The sequence below is a fragment of the Melospiza georgiana genome, chromosome 1 (genome assembly GCF_028018845.1).
Source record: "Melospiza georgiana isolate bMelGeo1 chromosome 1, bMelGeo1.pri, whole genome shotgun sequence".
Lineage (NCBI taxonomy): Eukaryota > Metazoa > Chordata > Aves > Passeriformes > Passerellidae > Melospiza > Melospiza georgiana.
In genome coordinates this window covers 131,881,781-131,900,226 of record NC_080430.1, presented here as the reverse complement: position 1 = coordinate 131,900,226, position 18,446 = coordinate 131,881,781, and the positions used below count along the sequence as shown (strand labels likewise).

Below are 18,446 nucleotides of genomic sequence, written 5' to 3'. Positions count from 1 at the left end.
CCTTACTCTTCTTGTTTACTGATTTTTCACCAAAATAGGGCATTGTTCTTCAATTCTGAACTTTCAGAAAACATTCCAGCACCGATTGGATATGTCATTCAAAGGTAATAACATAATGGACAAAGAAACAGAAGAATGTTTTTCTGTTCAAATAAGGGCTTTTGATGCAGGCTTTAGGCTGCGCTTCAACATTACACTTATCAGTTGCCACATCCTTCTGTTGTGTCAATGCAACTCTGTTGGGGGCTATGCTATAAATGAGATTGTTTCCATTAGCACTGATTATATCTCTGAGCTGGCTTGCAGTGCATACTCCTGAAAAGTGTTGCCAGTAAAATTCACAACTCCTACCCCTCCAGCAAAGGGGACAGAAAGGTATAGCAGTTCTGCAAAGGAATTCTTCAAGAACATTAGTCCTACAGAAATTGTTTAGTCAGAAGCACAACATTAATTAAAGACCACTGACACTGTTAAAATTTTCCTGTCCCTCATCTGCTTGCTACCACCTCTTAGCCACAGGTTAACATGCCACAGGTACTGAAGAATGCTTGAACATACACTCAAGTATGAGCTGTGGGAGTGGTGACCATTGTAAGAAGAAAAGCAGTCCAAGCTGCTTTGACTTTTCATGAGGTGAAATACTGACTTACAAGCTGTGATTCATGAGTGAAGAGGGCAAAGCAAGTGAGGCAACGGTGTATGCAAAATGAGATTTGATTCATGGTTAGCTCAGGATTCATGTATTCCAGAGGCAGAACAAACAGGTAATCCAGCAGGATTTGGAGCCTCCAGACCTTGATTAGCTCAGCCAAATTTCAATATATGCACTGCTATGGGGGTAGGCTCCTGCCCGAGCATTTGCTGTGTGATCTTCATATATACTCCCTCAGATACTGTAGTGTTGTCTTTTCAGCCATGTAACTACACTGCAGATCAAATTCATGGGATTTCAAATTTCCAGAAGGAATATGTAACTCAAGAGGCACATCCCAGGCTTTCCTTCAAAACTCAAATCACAGGCCTTTGTAAAAGGTTATTAATTATCTACATCAAAGCCATGCCCACAGGCACTGCTTACTGCACTCTTCCCTGACAACAATGAGCTCAGCTCATTTCCAAATCACCCATATGCCAACACGTCAGCCTGCATTCTATTAACTCACCTTTCCAGGGCATTTTCTGGGTGCCACAAGCAGCCCCAAAGGGACTCGATCCTGCTAAAGATGGCTCTTTATGATCTAGAGAAGGAAGAAGCACTTTGAGCATGCCGAATATCAAGGGCATTCCTGGGTGTCAGGAACACCTCTCACATCTGAAATGGTGAAATTGAGAATCTAAGCAGAACCTCATTCTAAACCAAGCCAGAAAATGCACACCTTTATTAAGCAGAGTGGGAACAAGTGTTTGCCACCACTGGGGTTTCCCCCATACGGCCTTTTGTCAATTATAACAACATGAACCAAACGGTGGAGCTGGGGCTGGTTGAGGCAGGGGCACATCTCAGGGGCTCACAGAGCTCCAGGCAGAGCCTGCCATGCCCAAGCTCCCCACGGTGGGGGCTCACACAGCTGAGGGGCGGCCGGGCCACTCGGCCCTGGGAGGAGACTGTGTCCAGGGCTGTGTGCTGCTCCGGGCCCCTCAGCTCTGGAAGGACATTGAGGTGCTGGAGAGAGTCCAGAGAAAGGCAACAGAGGTGGTGAAGGGTCTGGAGGACAAGTCCTATGAGGGGCAGCTGGAGGAGCTGGGGGTGTCTGGCCTGGAGCAAAGGAGGCTCAGGGATGACCTTACCGCTCTCTGCCACTGCCAGAAAGGAGGCTGCAGCCACGTGGGAACTGGCGCCTCCTCTCAGAAAAAAATGGAGAAAACATGAGGATACAAACTCAAGCTGTGTCAGAGGATGTTCAGGTTGGACGTTAGGAGGAATTTATTCACGAGAAGAGTGGGTGATTAGACACCAGAACGGACTTCCCAGGGAGGTGGTGGAGTCATCGTCCCTGGGGGTGTTTAGGAAAGACTGCACGCGGCACTCAGTGCCATGGTATGGTTGACACGGCGTGTATGGTGCTGTTGGGCCACAGGCTGGACTCGATGACCTCGAGGCCTTCCCAGCCTCGCTCGTTCCGCGTCCCCGTCCCTGTCACACGGCCCGCGCGCTCCCGCCGCCTCACGGGCACGCCGGGGAAGCCCCGCCCCGCCCCTCGGGTCACGTGACCACCGCCGCCCTCAGAGCCACCGCCTGGCCCCGCCCCGCGCTCGCGCCAAACGCTTCCGGCCGAGGGCGGGCGGAGCAGCGCGCATGCGCCGGGGAACCCGGAAGCGCCCGAGCGGCGGAGCCGGGGTGGGAGGCGCTGCCGGAGGCGCTGCGTGCGCGGCGCTCCCGCGGCCCGGCCGGCCCGCGGTGGGCGCGGAGCCTCGGGGCGCTGAGCGGGGCCAGGTAAAGGGGCCCTGAGGGGGCGTGGGCCCGCGGGAGGGACGTGCGAGGATGTGTCCCGAAGGTACGGGCGCGGGGTTCCCGGCTTTGGGAAGGTATCCGGGTGAAGGCGTGGCGGTGACGGGACGGGGAAGGGTCTCCTCAGGACGGCGGGGTTTGGGAAAGGATGTGGGGAGGGATGGGAGTGATGGCAGATGTTGGGTTCTTGGAGTTCAGGCTGGCACGAAACTGGCAGGGTTGCCTTGTACACGGTGCTGGGACCGGTGAGGTGCATCTAAGGCGATATTTTAATGTGGACTCTTATCTGTTAGGAGTTACCCTTTTTGGATGTTATCCAAATTTATCCTTTTAATGACTCCAATAAGGAGTTTTCCTGTCACTTAAATGCTGTGTGAAAGCATGGTGGGCTGGTCGATAACCTTTTCTGTTTCTTCGTTTGTTTGTTTGACTTTTCTTTTGGACAAGCTAGTTAATAGTTCTGATATATATATGCGTGTATAAATATACATACACACACACAGATATGTGTGTGTCAATATACATATATGTAACCTGAAAATTCAGAAAATATAAATAGATGTGCTTGCATCTTTCTATACATTTTATCTTTGTATGTAACTGTATGAACCTCTGTCTATAAATGATGTTTAGAATTATTTTCATACTTTCAAACAATGGGAGTGTTGCATTATTGCAAATTAGACTGGAGCTATGTAACTGACATCTCAATTTCTTGTCCTTTTCCTAGTGCTTGACCTGTAAAACAGAGATCTTCCAGAATGCTGGAGTCCTATGTAACTCCTATTTTGATGAGTTATGTGAATCGCTACATAAAGAACTTGAAGCCTTCAGATCTGCAGCTGTCCCTATGGGGAGGAGATGTTGTGCTCAGTAAACTTGAATTAAAGTTGGATGTACTTGAACAGGTACCTTATGCTTATAGCAGTTACAGTCCATGTCTTTGATTTAAAATAAGTTGTCTGAATTATTTTAGATTGGTCTGCACAGCTAAGTAGTAACTTAGTGCTTGCTGGTTTTCTTCTTATGCAAGTATTTTTCCCCCCCTGCACTTAGTTATTCTTGCTTTAATTTCATGCCATTTGTTTAGCAGTGACTGGTAATTCCTTGCACATTCTCTAAGTTATGAAGTGTGAAGAGAGGCTTTTTTGTGGACATGTTTCTTCTTTCAGTAACTATTGTTTTACAGTAGGAGCATTAATTGAATTGCTTTTCCAGTCATATTTACAAATTACTGTTAGTAACTAAGTTGAAAGGTCACCAAGTAAAGTGGAGTCTCTTTTTAATTATGCATATTAAACCCATTTGTGCCTTGTACTGTTTTCCAACTTCAGATTTCATTGTTCCAGTTGTATCTAAACTTGAGTAATTGAGGAAGATATTTGATCATCTGGTTTCTTTGGATTAAATCAAAGACACAGTAAAACTTAGCCTTAGAAAAACAAGCTTGACCAAGTAAAACACGAGATACAGAATTTGGAGCCTGCTGTCAGTATGCAGGTAAAGCCTTAGCATAGGGATGGTTTCCTTTCATGCTTATCTGGGTTGACACCTCGAGTGTGTGAGACTGATAAAGCTTCTTTCTGTTGTGCATGGAGTAGCAGGGCTCAGCTGGGGTTCTATGGCCAGATGTAGTCCAAGCAAGTGAAGGTGCTGAGAGAAATGCAGCAAAGAATGGGAAATTTAGTAAATACATCCCTTGAAAGAAGAATAAAATATACAGGGAATGTGTTTTTAATGTTGACTAAAATAAGGTGAGACAAGATAGGGCAAGAATTATTTGGATCTGACAAGAAGCAATTGAATAAATTGCATGTTGGGAGACTTAGGTTAGACATAAATGAAAATCTCATTTATGTGTCTGATGATGAGGCATTGAAATAGGCTGGGGTGACTGTGTGTCACTGTTAAAAAAGGGAACACCTTTTAAAATGTGAAAAATATACATGTGGTTAATTAAGAATCTCTGAAGCTGTTTTGGAAGGAGAGACAATCTCACAAGAGATCTTGCTCTTGTTTTCTGTGCTTTTTAAAGAACCTTACTTGTCTTCCTTCGAGTGTTTCATAGCCTCTGTATTTTCTCTCCAGTCTATTGCTGTGTATGTACAAGTAAAATACAAGTCTATTACTTGTCCACAGAGCTGATTTTCTGTTGGATGTGCTCCCCTGTGAGCCTTTTTAAATGTTTATGTAAAAAGGAGGATAGATCAGAAAGGATTTCTGGAGGTCATCTAGTCCAACCTGTTTTGAGCAGGGCTGTTGCCAGCATTATGTCAGACATGATGTGTTTTTCTTCAACTGGGTCTTGAACTCTGCCTTGTGAGAAGCTCCTCTCTGAGTAAACTGTTTCAGTGCTCTGCTGTGGGGAGAGAAAGTTTGTCCTAATAACAACTGATGACTTGGGATGGATATATCAAACTTGCTATCAAACTTATTACCTGTCACTATAAGAATTTTCCTGCTGTCATTGGTGATGTTCCTTTTCCAGTAGTTGCAGTTTGCTGGTAGGTGATCCCTTGCTTCATCTTTGTCTGCCTGTGAACTGGCTTCCTAAATATCCAGCTCAACCTGATAATGTTATGGCTCTTGTGGCACGTACTGCCATCTGTACCCATGGCCATTTGGGTATGGTCATGGGAATGTGACTATGTGATGGATGCAACATTTAGCTCAGATTCATTGTTTTTGTTATTTGCCTGGGTGCTTGTAAAATGTGTCTGTCTTCATTTGCCTCTTATTATTCTTTAGAACTTGTCTGGACCCACAGATGAGAGGGGTCCAGTGGGTATTTACAGTGTCTTCCTTTTTTGTGGAGGGGATGCTGTTTATTATGCTCAGCAAAGCTCTTCAAGTAAGCCCTATATGATAATGCAAAGTATCCAAGCCATTGCAGCTGTCAGGAGCTCCCTTGAAAAAGCTGGTCTCTAAAAATGACCAGTTTATATAATTTTAGTTGGCTTCTCTTCCTGGATGGATTCATGATACCCAGAGGTAGTTCCCTTAACTGCTCTGCTCTTGTAACACTCTTCTGTCCTGGGTTGTGATGCCCAGCCTGGTTCCCTGCTCTTTATGTGACATGAGCACAGCTTTAATTTCACACTTCAGGTTCTTGGATACAAATCCATCTATCCTGGATGTATTTGTCTAGAGCCTTAATCATTTTCAGAGAATTCAGTCTTCTGTGGAGTTATACATGGTTTTTTGGAATGTTAGCATTGGTGCCAGACTACCTGGACAGAGCACTTTGTAACAGATTTGGTAACAAGTGTGTGCTTCAGCTGATGTTAGTGTTCCCATGTCATGTTGTGCTATTCTGAGCCACCCAACAGAATCCCAAAGGACAGATAAGAACAAAGCATAAACTGCTCTTCGTCTTATAGAATATTTTAGAATATTTTAATTTCTTTTTGTGACCAAGTTGGAGCCAACCTCTTGAGATCAGATGAATTACAGTTGTTGACAGAAAATTTACCAAATGTCAAGAGAATACTCCAGTATCTGAAAATACTTAAATACTTTACCTGTCTTTTACATATGTTTATGTAAGCTTTATGCTTTCATTAAACTAAGCTGAATGTCACTGTAATAACTCTTAGGGTCTGTCCTTCTCTCTGTCCCCCTTTTTTTGTACAAACCAATTCAGTAGTGGAAGTCAAGTGCTAGTTTGTACTCAGCTTGAATCTTCTAGGTACAGTGTAGCTTTTGTATATAATTGTGTCACTCTCTGAATAGCCAGTTGATTTTATAATAATTGGCTTTAGTTGAAGATTAAATCTAATAAAATTTGGATTTTTTTTCTTATCCTGAATAGTTCAATTACTAGAAGACTAAACATTCCAAGAAATTTTCCATCTGTACATAATATGCATACTGTACAAAAAATACTTCAAGAAAGTAATATGTAATAAAATTTTGAAACAAATACTTTAAATATAATTTTTTGGAAAAGTGTTTTAAGCATTTTTGTCAAGTTTTGTGTGAAGTCCCTGTTAGCACCAGAGGTAACAGAACTCCCTCTGAACTTGGGAAGTAGGTTGTGTGTAGTGTAGCTGTTGAGAGAGTGGTGCCAAAAAGATGGCATACATTGTGGTCCCTTCTTGCTGCTTGTGTATATTCCCATAATTAGTTTTTAGCTGTTTTGCAAATGTGGAAGGGAAGGATTAAGTAGTCTTTGGAAGACAAAGGATACCTTGATCTAAAAAGAAACATGAAAAATTCTAATGTACTTAAAATAGTTTTTAGGAATAGTCAATGGGAACATTGAAATATCCTTATTTTAAGTGTCTTTTATATGCCACTGGTTACTTGTGAAATACAGCCTTGACTGTGAAGAAAAAGTATTTGAGTTAATACTGATGTGGAGAACGAGTACTTGCCTATCATCCCAACTTTTAGAACAGGCTTGTGTTTTAGAGCAAGGGGAGAGTTTAGGCAAAGGGGAATTATGATCATCTAGTCTGCAGTCTTACATGTTAGTCAGTTATTTATGGGTCAAGCCCAGAAGTTTGGTTTTAGTGATATATACATTTTTGTGAAGGATTTATATGATTAAATGGAAAATCTAAAATGCGATGTTTTATCAGTTGCGAGTCTAGAAGAAATATTAAGAATTTCGAGCAGTACTTAATGAAAGGAGAAAGATGGCATAGGAAACAGGGAGGAATAAAAATGTTCTGTGTTGTGTTATGAACAAGTTGCTTAATTTGGCACATATTTGTATTGTCTACTGAATAGTTAAACAGAGAGTTCTCTACATTGCTTTATTTTAATTGCCCTGGCTGCAACCAGGACAATGGGTTTCCTTACTGACAGATAACATTTGTATCTAAATTTCCTTTGAAAGAGAACTACCGTCTAAATATGTTGTGCGTTTTCTTTTACCACCTTTATTTTGAAATAATTCCTACTTCTGTTTCTTTCACTATCTTGTGGTTAACTAGCCAAAAGGGAGAATGTGTTAAATCCATCCAGCAAATAGTGGAAAAGCAGCTATTCTAGAATGCCTTCTGAAGTAAAGACAAGCCAGGATCTAAACAGACATTGTGGTATTGATGAATGACAAAAACTTACACATTGACAGGTCCAGAATGGGACTTTATTTCTATTACTGTTAACAGTGGTAGTTTGCTGCCTTGATCTCTGAAGGCATTGTCTCTTATGTTGTGATGTATTTTTAGATTGCATGTTTTTTATAATTTATTTCTGTGTCACACTTCATGTGTTTCCCCAATTCCCCTCCGCCCCCAAAAAAAGCTCTGGGACAAAAGATAGTACTTAAGTTGTTGTATGATTAATCATATAGCAAGATCTGTAGCTAAACAGCCCAATATTTGCTTTTCAGTGTCTTAACTAAACTAAAACTGTCTGGATGACAATTTTATTTGTGTTGCTTGTGAGCCTAGGGCTGAATTTTTAGGAGAGGCTTTTGGCTAAAATCCCGAAGTATAGTAGTGAACAAGATGAAGAAAAAACATTTTGTAAAAACAAATCAATAATTTTCTTTGAACTTTTAATGAGAAAGTCTGAAACTGTCATCTCTTAGAAGGGGGACTTGAAATTAGTTGTGACTTTGTGTAAGCATGGCTGAAGAAGGAGTTGAGTATTTGTAGTATGAGATGGGTGTGGTTTTTAATACTTCATTAATCAGTACTCATTAAGGCCCAAAAACTAATTTACAGACTGAAAGCTGTACTTGGCAAAAAAAATAGAGCTATAATTTTGTGTAGTTTCCTCCTCAGAAGATTCTGTCAGCAGTGAATACACAATACCCTTAGCTCCTGGATACAGGATAAACTTTTTGATTGTACCAGGAGAAAGGTTAGGAGGTATCAGCTGCAGAATGGGGAAGAGTGTTCCCTAAAATTACTTCTCTTAGCAGCTGTTATTGCTGTGATGGTGTAGGTATTGGTAAAAATAGTTGACTTGCTTCTACTCATACTGAGGACTCTCAAGATGTAAACCTGTTACAAGTGTAAACGGTGATGATTTCAACTCTGAACTTTGGAGATGTTAACTGCTTAAGAAAATAAAACTTTTTAGGGGGCTTTCAAAACATAAAACTAAGATTTTATTATATATTAATTATTCATAAATTTATCACTGATAAACATGTATATTGCAATATATTTAGGCAAAAAATTACATTAGCTAGCTTCATGGAAATATTGTATAGGCAAACTTTAAGGCTCTATAGGACATGTCAAATAGTAAATGCAAAATGCCCCTGTCCCCAAATTTTATTCATATAGAAGTTCTGTACAGCAAGGATCGGTCTAGGGTCAGGCAGTGCAGGAAAAGAGGCTTTCTGCATCCACTGGTAGATATGTGTTTGACATTGCCTAACAACTTTGCTGATTGACTTCTGAGTGTCATGAACCTTCTCTGAGTAACATCTGTTCATTCATAGGAATTCTGTGTTGAATGAGAGGCATGTACCTAACCTGAGCAAGGGGCCAAGGGGCTTAAGCCCTGACTTGCCAGGGTGATTCTGGAGTCCTGAAGGGTTTGTGTTCATGAATTTACCAGAATACAGATAAGAACCTGTGTGTGCAAAAGCCAAGTCCTGTGGCACACTGCTGATTAGGGGAGGGAGACTTGATCCAACTTGTGATGGAACATTACTATTTTGAGTTACAGATGTGTCTGGAATTTTGATATGTTTCAGTGGTTAATTCTACATTCTTTGTTGTTTTTAGGAGCTGAAACTGCCATTTACTTTTTTAAGTGGGCATATTCATGAGCTTCGGATTCACGTGCCATGGACGAAACTGGGATCAGAACCAGTTGTCATCACTATCAACACAATGGAATGCATCTTGAAGTTAAAGGATGGGGCTCAGGTAAGAATTACCATGAATGCTTTTCCAATATTGTGTGGTTCATGAGAATAAGAGTTTCTGTAGGCCACTTTCTTGAAACTCTTCTGCAGAATCTGGCATGTGAAGTTGTGATCCCTTTTATTTTCTGAGAGGCTAATATTTTTCTTCTTGTCATGGCTAATATCTTCCTTCATATTTGTTTTTAACTCTTTATTAGCTGTAGCTGTGTTCTTGCAGATATGAAAGCAAGTTAATAGTGCTCTGTCAGGTTTTTCCTATGACTAGAGAAGAAATGGATTTCAAGAGCAGTATAGCATCCTGTGTTCTTCCAGCTTCTGAGACCCAAGCAGCAGTGCTGGTTGCCTGAGTCAGCTGTATGTGGCACAAATCAGCATGGGACATTTTTCAAAAGTTCTGTTGCTATTATTGAAGGAATGCTTTGAAGATCCTGGAGTCTAAGTAATTTTTACCTTTAGAAATTATACTACTTGCTTGAGTATATTTGGAAGACTTCTTGTATGTAAGGGTCTTCAGGGATTTTTTCTTTAGTTGCTCAGCATAATTTGTGCATTAGGCCGTTTTTACAGGCTCAGGTAAGGTTTCCTTCTGACATAATGAAGCTGAAATATGCAGTGCCTCAATTTTTGTCATATGTCTAACTTAGTTAACCAAAAGTACTTGGTTATGTTAATGTTGAACTTGTGGGTTTTTTTTTTTAATCAGCATGGTACTTTAATTCTAAAGAGGCTTACAAGTTTGTTTGGTTTGTTAGTTTTCTAAAAGCCTTGTTCACATTTTGATTTCAACAGTGCTTCACTTATATTAAGGATCATGCAAACGAAAATTTCAGTTTGTGAAAAAACCCAATGCATGATGAGCTGTTAACATTTAATGTCAATAACTAGGTACAAGGCAGCAAGAACATTGGAAAACACTTTGCTGTTGTTTGATATTTCTTGATATGCCCTTTTACAGTTACAGAACTAAGAGGCTTTTTTGCTGGAGTAGAAATCTCTAGTCCTGGCCACCCACAGAGGACATGCTTGAATTCTGTAGTTAGACTTAATCTGTATGCATGTGTGGATGTGCATATATGCACACCACCAGCCAAATATTAAGTACTTTTCCAATGTTAAGGTAAGCTTTTGAGACCAGATGTTCCATGAGAAGTGTGGTTTTGGGAGCAGCAAATTGCAACTAATTATGAATTGCAGAAAAAGACTTGTAGCCCATGACTTTGTGCAACCCAGAACTAATATTTGATATTGGACCTTGCAGATGGCTACTGCTGAAATGATCAGATTTCCTGCTTGCATGGTATTTGAAACTTAAATTTTGCAGTGCATACATCAAAAGGTCAAGTGTCATGAATGTAAAGCACTCCCAAAACAAGTATTTGTTACAGATGTTTAAGATTCAGAGGCAAGAAAAGAGTTTTGAAAATTGCAACTGACATTTGAACAAATTATTCATTGGTATGTATGCTCAGGAGGGTAAAATTTGGGTCTGTGCCATAGAAGGATTATCTTTGATGAACAAGAATGTAGATGAAAACACTTTAATGCTGTTTTCTGAGGATATGGTTTAAAAGGTTGACAAGTTGAATTTCATTTTTTGAATTACTATTTGAAAGTGTTCAAAGTATGACAGTGTACTTGGCTAAAAACAATTGTCATAAATTGTTTTGTAATCAGTGAATAAAAATATGAATGAAATTAAATATTTCTGTGGAAAATGGTAGTAAAATGAACTTTCAGTGAGTTTAGCTCCAGTTGGAACTGTTCTGCCAGGAACTTCATGTCAGCGAAGAGCATAATTAGCAAGAAAGCTTAGTTTAGTTCTCAAATTGATTGGCTTGACCCTGTATTTCCTTCCTCAGGTGAGACCTCTAATGAGCACAGGGATAATTTCACCTGAGCAAAAAATAAAGTTCTTGACCTCAGCTGAGTGAGATGTGTTTTCTTTGGAAAGGTGCTATTTCAAATAATGTTTCTGTTGAAGATATATGAAGGCTAAAATACGTGGCATTGTTTGAAGCTATTATCCAGTGACCCTACAGATTTTGTAAAAAGAAAGAGGGTTTTGCTTACATCTTTGAAGAGTATCAGTTCCCTGGGGTGCTTTTGTATATATTTGTTTCACTGTGATTCTGTGTCATTGTTAGTTCAGCTTCACTATTAGTTTAGTTAGGTGTTTTTGTTGTTCATGCTTATTGCAGCATCTCCTCAGCTAAGTTTGGGTTAGACAGTAATGGCTCAACTTCTAGTTTTAAGCAAAAATTGTTTTTCTAAGCAGAACTGTTGTATAAGTGATAAGGTCATTTAATGATGTACAAAATCCAGAATTCTGTAGAATTAGGGGTATTTACATTTTGAAGGTCTTTGCTTTTCCCCTTTTTCTGTGCTTTGTTTCCTTATTCTTCTTTTCTGCATCTGGTACTACTCCTTCTAGTACCCAAGTGTTAAATGTGGATACTTTACAAGAAAAATAAACTGAAGTGCATCAACTTTACAGTGAGTAAAGGGATGTTCTATTGAACATGCTTTGTATGTGTGCTTTTGGTGATGACTTTGGTTAGTGTCAGTACTTGAAATAGAATTTGGCTGTGAGGTGTTTCACATTGCTTTTTGATGTCTGTCAGCCTAATGCAATTCTGCCTGCTTTTTTTTTTTTTTTTTGCTCCTGAACTAATCTTCTGCAGCACTGAGTTTTAAATATGAACATTTATAATGTTCTCAAATATGTTGGTATGATTTTTAGATCTGTTTTTGAACCCTTTAATGTGATTCTGAAGTTTGCTTGACTTGTATTTAAGTTGTAGTAATTGACCGTCCTGACTCTGTTCTCCATGAGTATTATATTTTGTTTTAGAAAGTGGTTAAACTTCCAGTATTTTATGTTCTTTTCATTACCTATCTCTATATATTAAATCTCTGGGCTTCATATGGGATTGAAACCAATTTTAAAATCTGTGTTGATAGCTGGTTTTCCTATGAGAGATTTTCTCCCTTTGTCCTGTTGGTCTGTTCTTAACTTTTTTCTCTTCTACATATTCTTTTTTTTCCAATAAAATTGAAATTCTTTGCTCCTTTCTCTTACCCTCTCAGTGCTAAGATATCTCCATGCCCAAACCAGAGGCTTTAAATTCAAGTAGTGCAAATTGGGAAGGACAAGCCTGTCAGCTCATGTCTGTTTTCTTCACCTTCCTGCCATTATAACTAACCACGAGATTATTCTTCATGTTCCACCTTGAATTCTGTGGGGTTTTTTTGTCTTGGAACTGATGCAAATGAGGAGATCAAGGAGAAATGTGTTATTTGTATTACTGCTTCACATTTGAGAACTTGCCTTTAAGCAGAACACAGTGCACCAGAAATATGCTGATGTGTATGAAGGCTCCCTGTACTCCAAGGGTAATTAATTATGGAACTGGGGAAGTCTGTTAGGTTGAAGCACTTAGAGGCACACAGGGAAACCAAGCAGTTTGGATCAGCATACAGACAAGTGAGCACTGCTCCTTTCATGAGGCATTACAAAGAAAGTTGTGAAGGAATAGGATAACTTTGTGGAGGCAGTGGAGAACAGCCCACAAGCATGACTGTCAGAATACCAGACACATTCTTACCTGACAGCTGGTAGAGACTGCCACCAAAGAATGCTGGAAGCAGAAATTGGTCTTGACTGGGAAATGACCAAGAGATGGGAGATAAGGTGCCTTGACAGATTATGAAAGGCTTTGAAGGTGAAGACAGAAGGCTTGTGTTTGATGAGGGCATAGTTATATCAAGTCTGCTTAGGTGGTAAAGCTTGCTCCAGATCTGAAGCAGTGCTCTAGTGGCTTTTTCTCACCTGGGTTGTAGTAGTTCGGTTGAATGTGGCTGTATGGACAAGCGGTGCTGTCTTTTTCCAATTGAGTCTACAAGTCTGGTGTTGTGTGACAGCAGAAATATGGTCAGACTTGAAGTCAAGAAGACTTAACTAAAAGTCTTTAGTGGCTCACCTTTATGCTTTTTATTTGCTCATGGGGAAGCTCAAGGTCTTTATTTTTTTAAATGAATTTAATTTGGTGCTTCCTTTCATAGTAGTATATTTAGTTCAGTAAATCTGATACTGAATTTTAGCAAGATTTAAGGTGAAGATTATATCAAGAATTGCTCTATAGGAAGCAAACTATGTTATCAGCTAGTGTTGAATCATATCAAGTTAATGATGAATATGAAATGCTAATTAAGCAGCCAGTTCATGATGCTTTTATTTATGTTTTCATAGAGTAATAGCAGAAAAAGAGGATTTTGTTTCTGTGTGCATGCATACAAATTAGCGTATATATGAATAACAAGAAAAAATTTTCATATTATTTTGAATTAAAACAAATTGCTTTGTGCAAATCAGACTGTAATTTAGTGTTTTCCAAAGGTTCAGGAAGGTTTGGCAGTCTTTTGTTGGGTTTTGTGCATTTTCTGTCAAGAGCTCCTGTCTGAAGAATTCTTATGTTTTCTATAAATTGCTATATGTAAACAAAAGTGTTTTAGGTAGGAGGTTTTCTTTCAAGGATATTATCCATTTAAGGGATGAATGTCACAAATGTCTTGGAATAAAACTTACTCTTTGAATAGAGGAAGTACTAAAGGGAGGCTAAAAAAGGTGCTAAAAAGGCTTTGCAGCATTTGGTTCAGACACTTTGTTGTCCTTCTCCAGTCATTTCGAATGAGAGGCTGAGGAGGAGATGAGCAGCTTTGCTTAAAGCTGGATAGTCACATGTACTAGCTGGGTATGCAAGAGTGACCATTTAATTTACCTATTTTTGTTCCTGCTAACCACTTTACTAGACTGTAAAAGTAAAGCATCTGATGCTTGAGATTGCAGTAATTATGCTTATGTAAGAAAAAATTGCCTTTGTGAACTTGTTCAAAGACTCCTGCAGGAGTATTTCTTAATACTTTAACTGCAGGAGTCCTGCCACTGCCCTTGTGTTGCCTCAGTCTGAATACCTGTCTTGTTTACCTGAATGCCTATTATTGTGTTCCTAATTCTGTACAGTTTTCATGTGAATTTGCCAGTATATTTCTGTTTGAGTCCTTTTCAGGGCTAAATAATGGTGATTTCAGATGTCTGAAACTGATAACTGTGAAAGGTATGAGAGATCCTGCTTGATTCCTTCTGTGCTTATTCCTGGCTCCTAGGACATCTTTCAGTGTTGGTGTGCTGCCTACAGGCAAAGGTAGTGTGGCACCTCTGACCTAATCCTACTGCTTACTCTGGGGGAATGAACCTTGCTTTTTGGTGTTAGTCTTGCTTTTAGATGTTTCTGGCAAAGAACAAGACTTGCAAACACTTCTGCTTTCTGGCTTGTGCAACCCTGGATGACATCTTCAACAGCTGTGCTGTGCCTAACTCCTGAGAACACCCCCAGGGACAGAAAGAGCAATTGTAAATATAGTTGGGAATGTATTCTTGCAAAGAGCTCTGATTTTAAATGCAGTTCTTGTCAAGAAAATCTTTTGATGTTGTCAAAACAGTTAAGAGTTTTGATCTTAAAGACCCTTTCCGACCTAAATGATTCTGTGGTTCTAAAATCAGGTTGGTCAGTAGGTATTAAGACCGTATAACATCAGTGTTTTTCAATAGCTTTTTTTATTCAGATGAGTGCACTTTGTATGTTGTGAAGAGATAGCCAGGTGAGGATATGGCCCTGTGTTGGTATAGGTGTTACAACTTAAGGAAGCTGCTAGGAGCTGTGTGTAGTTATAGTTTTCCTTCAGTTCTGTAGCAGCAGTTTTACCAATCATATCAGGATAAGATAATGAAAAGTAAACCTTAAAAATACCTTGCCCCATCACTCCCATCTGGAGCTAGAGTAAAGCCACTCCCTGGCTTTACTCTATTCCTGATCCTCTCCCTCCTCTCGCCAGTGGCACACAGGGCAGTGAATGGGGTTGTGGTTAGTTTGTCACAGTGCTGCCACTTGCTCCTTAGTGCAAGGACTTCTCCCCGTCCCCCAGAGAGGGGTCCCTCCCACAAGGGACAGTTCTCCACAAACCTCTCCAGTGTGAGCCCTTCCCATGGGCTGCAGTTCTTCATGAACTTGCCTAAGCTATCTCTTTCTAAACTGATGATTTTCTTTGGTTTGCAAAAAATGATTGAAAGACAGCCCTCACAATAAATAAAGCTGCAGGTTCCCTAGCTGCCTTGCTCTAATTCATAGTGCTTCAATCATTTTGTGTACTCATACAGTTGATTTGTCTTAGGCATATGGACTGGGCATCTTGTCATCTATCCCAAGTTCACTTTTTGCTTTTCTAAAATTTAAGTATTTAGAATTAATAATTGTTTGGGGATTTTTATTACTATTTGGGTATATTGGCTTAGACTGGCTCTTTGCCTTTTTAAGATGTCAGTTGTGTGTAGGGAAACACGCCCTTGCCAAAAAGGAAATAACACTTTTCAAGTTTTTAACAACTTATTGCCCTCCAAAAAACCAGTTTAATTGTCCTTTAAATTCAAGAAGGACAGAAATATATTTACTTACATGTAAATGTGGATTACATACATTAATGTCTCAATACTTCATACACAGTGTATATGAACTTTCTTGTAACTTCCAAACCAATGCCCCAGGTTAGGGGTCTGATGTCTTTTTTAAATGCTTGTATGGTGCTGGTGCTGTACCTCAATTTATGACCTTTCTATAAGCTTCAGAGACTGCAGCTTCAATTTTCCTCCTTCAGCTGATAAAGTTTGAGGCAGCCAGATGGAAATTTGCGTGTCCTGCAATCAAGAGAGCTCCTCTGGAGTCCAGTCTGACTTGCTATAGTGTTCCAAGGATATGTAGAAAAGTAGGCACTAAGTAATTTGTATCAGATTTATGATGTTGTTAGCTTAGTACAAGATGCTTTTTTGGAGCATGACTTTTGAAGTTTGTTGGTTTTATGTGCAACATCAGCTGGAATTCTGTCCTTCTCAAGTAGCAAGAGTAAAGGATAATGGGTATGGGTGTAATATGTGAAGGGATGCTGAGGCTCCTAAATGGACAGATGGGTTAGGTGAGAAGAGATTAAAGAAATTCGATGGATGTGAAGTCACCCCAGGACAGGAAGGGTAGATTTTTTGGGGTAGTGCTGGTGATCCTTTAAGCTTTCATGTATTCACAGGTAATTCTAAATAGATTGTTTAATCAGGTGAGGGTAGCACGCTTACATGGAGAATTCTACTTGTTTGCCTTGGAACACCTGAATAGCTGAGAAATGTCTCACTTATTTTGGTGGAGCCTTTTTAGGATGCCATGTTTTGGGAAAAAGGAATCCTAATTTTAGATGTGTTGGAGTAGTTTTCCATGTATGTATATTTTTTTGGGAATCCTGCATAGGGCTGAATTTATTGAATCAGTCACTATTTCAGACCTAGTAGTTCAATGCACTATTATTTTCTCCTATGCTTTGAAGAAAATATTTTCTGAGCCGATAACTAAAACACAATTATTGCATGGGTTTGTTCTAAAATAGATATTGATATGGGGCTTGCTGTTTTATGGATCACCTTGTATTTCAACAGAAATCAGTGCTTTATGTGACATGTTTTGAATTTGTACTTTTTAAAAGCCTTGTTCTTTTGGGCAGACACTCTTAAATTCATCTGTGATTCTCACTGCTTTATTTTTTATAATTCCCCCCCTTTTTTTTTCTTAGCCCGTTCTTTAATGTGGTTGGGTTTTTTAAAATACTTAAACTGTGGGCACCAACTTCCTAGCTAGGTTCCTTCCTCCTTCTTAGAATTCCAGTTTAACTACAATTGTGCTTTGATTCTTGGCTGTAGAAGTTTATTCCTCTTCTTTCTGGCATCTCTTCACTCATCCACGTGTTGTCTGTGTGTGCTTGTCTGATCAGTCTCATTCCACTAAATGATATATTGAGTAACTATCAGCTGACCTTCTGATCTTTCTGAACTATAGCTAGTGCTGTATTTTTCCCCAAGAGTTGTGTTTTGGGACTAGAGAGCGTCCAAGACGTGCTGTCTCTATTGCAATGCTATGTCGATGCACTTGGAAATTTTAACACTGGCAACTCGACATACAAAGTGAAGCAGTAGAATGGGTTCATTTTCAAAACTGAGTTGTTTGGGAAATAGCATGGTGAGAATTCAAAATCTCAAAATTTAGTTTTAAATTAAAAAATATTTATAGACTTTTTTTTAACACTGTCTTTGGTGATGGAAAATATTTATTTTCATTTGCTGAAATTTGAAGTGTTACCAGCTTGTTGCACATGGGCTACTGCTTCTGAAAAGAAGAGCTAGATAGCAACCTATGAGGCTTTTCCTGGAACTGGAGTGTACTAGATTTAGATTTGTTGGCATAGGAGGTGCAAGCTGTGCTTGGGAATGTATTCTGACTGAAGCATTTCCCCATGTCTTAGTTGTGGAGACTTGTATATTGTTGAACATATTGTTATCAAATAGGGCACAAGTAGCAGAAAACCCATTTATCTCTGTCTCCCCTCCCCCTCCTTTTTTATTTTTGCTTCCACTGCATTCTATAAAATTAATTCTAGAATCTGACTGCAACTTGCTACTCCTAAGTCATGCTCCATTAAAAAAAAAAGAAAAATTGGAAATCAAATTATGTAAGCCAAGAACTGTTTGACCCCCAGATATGCACGCTTCTCATTATTCATGCACATGAAAACTAATAAACCCCTGCCAAATGCCTGTGTTAAAAAAATAAGTATTATTGGTTTTAACCTAAAGCAGGTGCATCTCTTCTCAGCATGAGGCATCTTGTTTCTGAGGCTCTTCTCTCTATGACTTCTGGCCTGCAATACAATTTCACTCCAGTGGGCCGCCTCTTACACCTTCTCACACTTAAAATCTGTACAATTCCCACTTTGCTTGTGAAGTAGTTCAAATGCTGACAGTTTCAGCAGTGTTGCCTGTGTGGAGGAGAAGAGCGTCTCAGAGGAAGCCCATGTTCCTCCTTTTACTTGTTTAAAGCTGTAGTTCCTTATTTTCTACTTAGTAGTTCTAGATTCCTTTGCTTGGGGGATTGTGATGTTACTTAACAAGTGAGGAAGCAGCAACCCCACTTACCTGCTGTACTGCACTGCTGTGGGAGCTCCTTCTGGGGCATACATTTGTGTGGGTATATACATGTGTATGTGCATTTGTATTTATGTTATTAAAGATGA

At 39.6% G+C, this 18,446-nt stretch overlaps 1 protein-coding gene across 4 annotated transcripts in view; it reads left to right on the top strand.

The window, feature by feature from the left end:
• The first annotated feature begins 2,437 nt into the window (after window positions 1-2,437).
• The window catches only part of VPS13B (vacuolar protein sorting 13 homolog B), a 430,338-nt gene continuing 414,329 nt past the window's right edge, over window positions 2,438-18,446 (top strand). For all 4 annotated transcript variants that reach the window (XM_058033971.1, XM_058033980.1, XM_058033988.1 and 1 more), the window contains exons 1-3: window positions 2,438-2,495; window positions 3,180-3,357; window positions 9,145-9,288. In XM_058033971.1, the coding sequence (XP_057889954.1) occupies window positions 3,211-3,357; window positions 9,145-9,288 (291 nt within the window). In that variant the 5' untranslated portion in view covers window positions 2,438-2,495; window positions 3,180-3,210. The remainder of the gene's footprint in view (window positions 2,496-3,179; window positions 3,358-9,144; window positions 9,289-18,446) is intronic.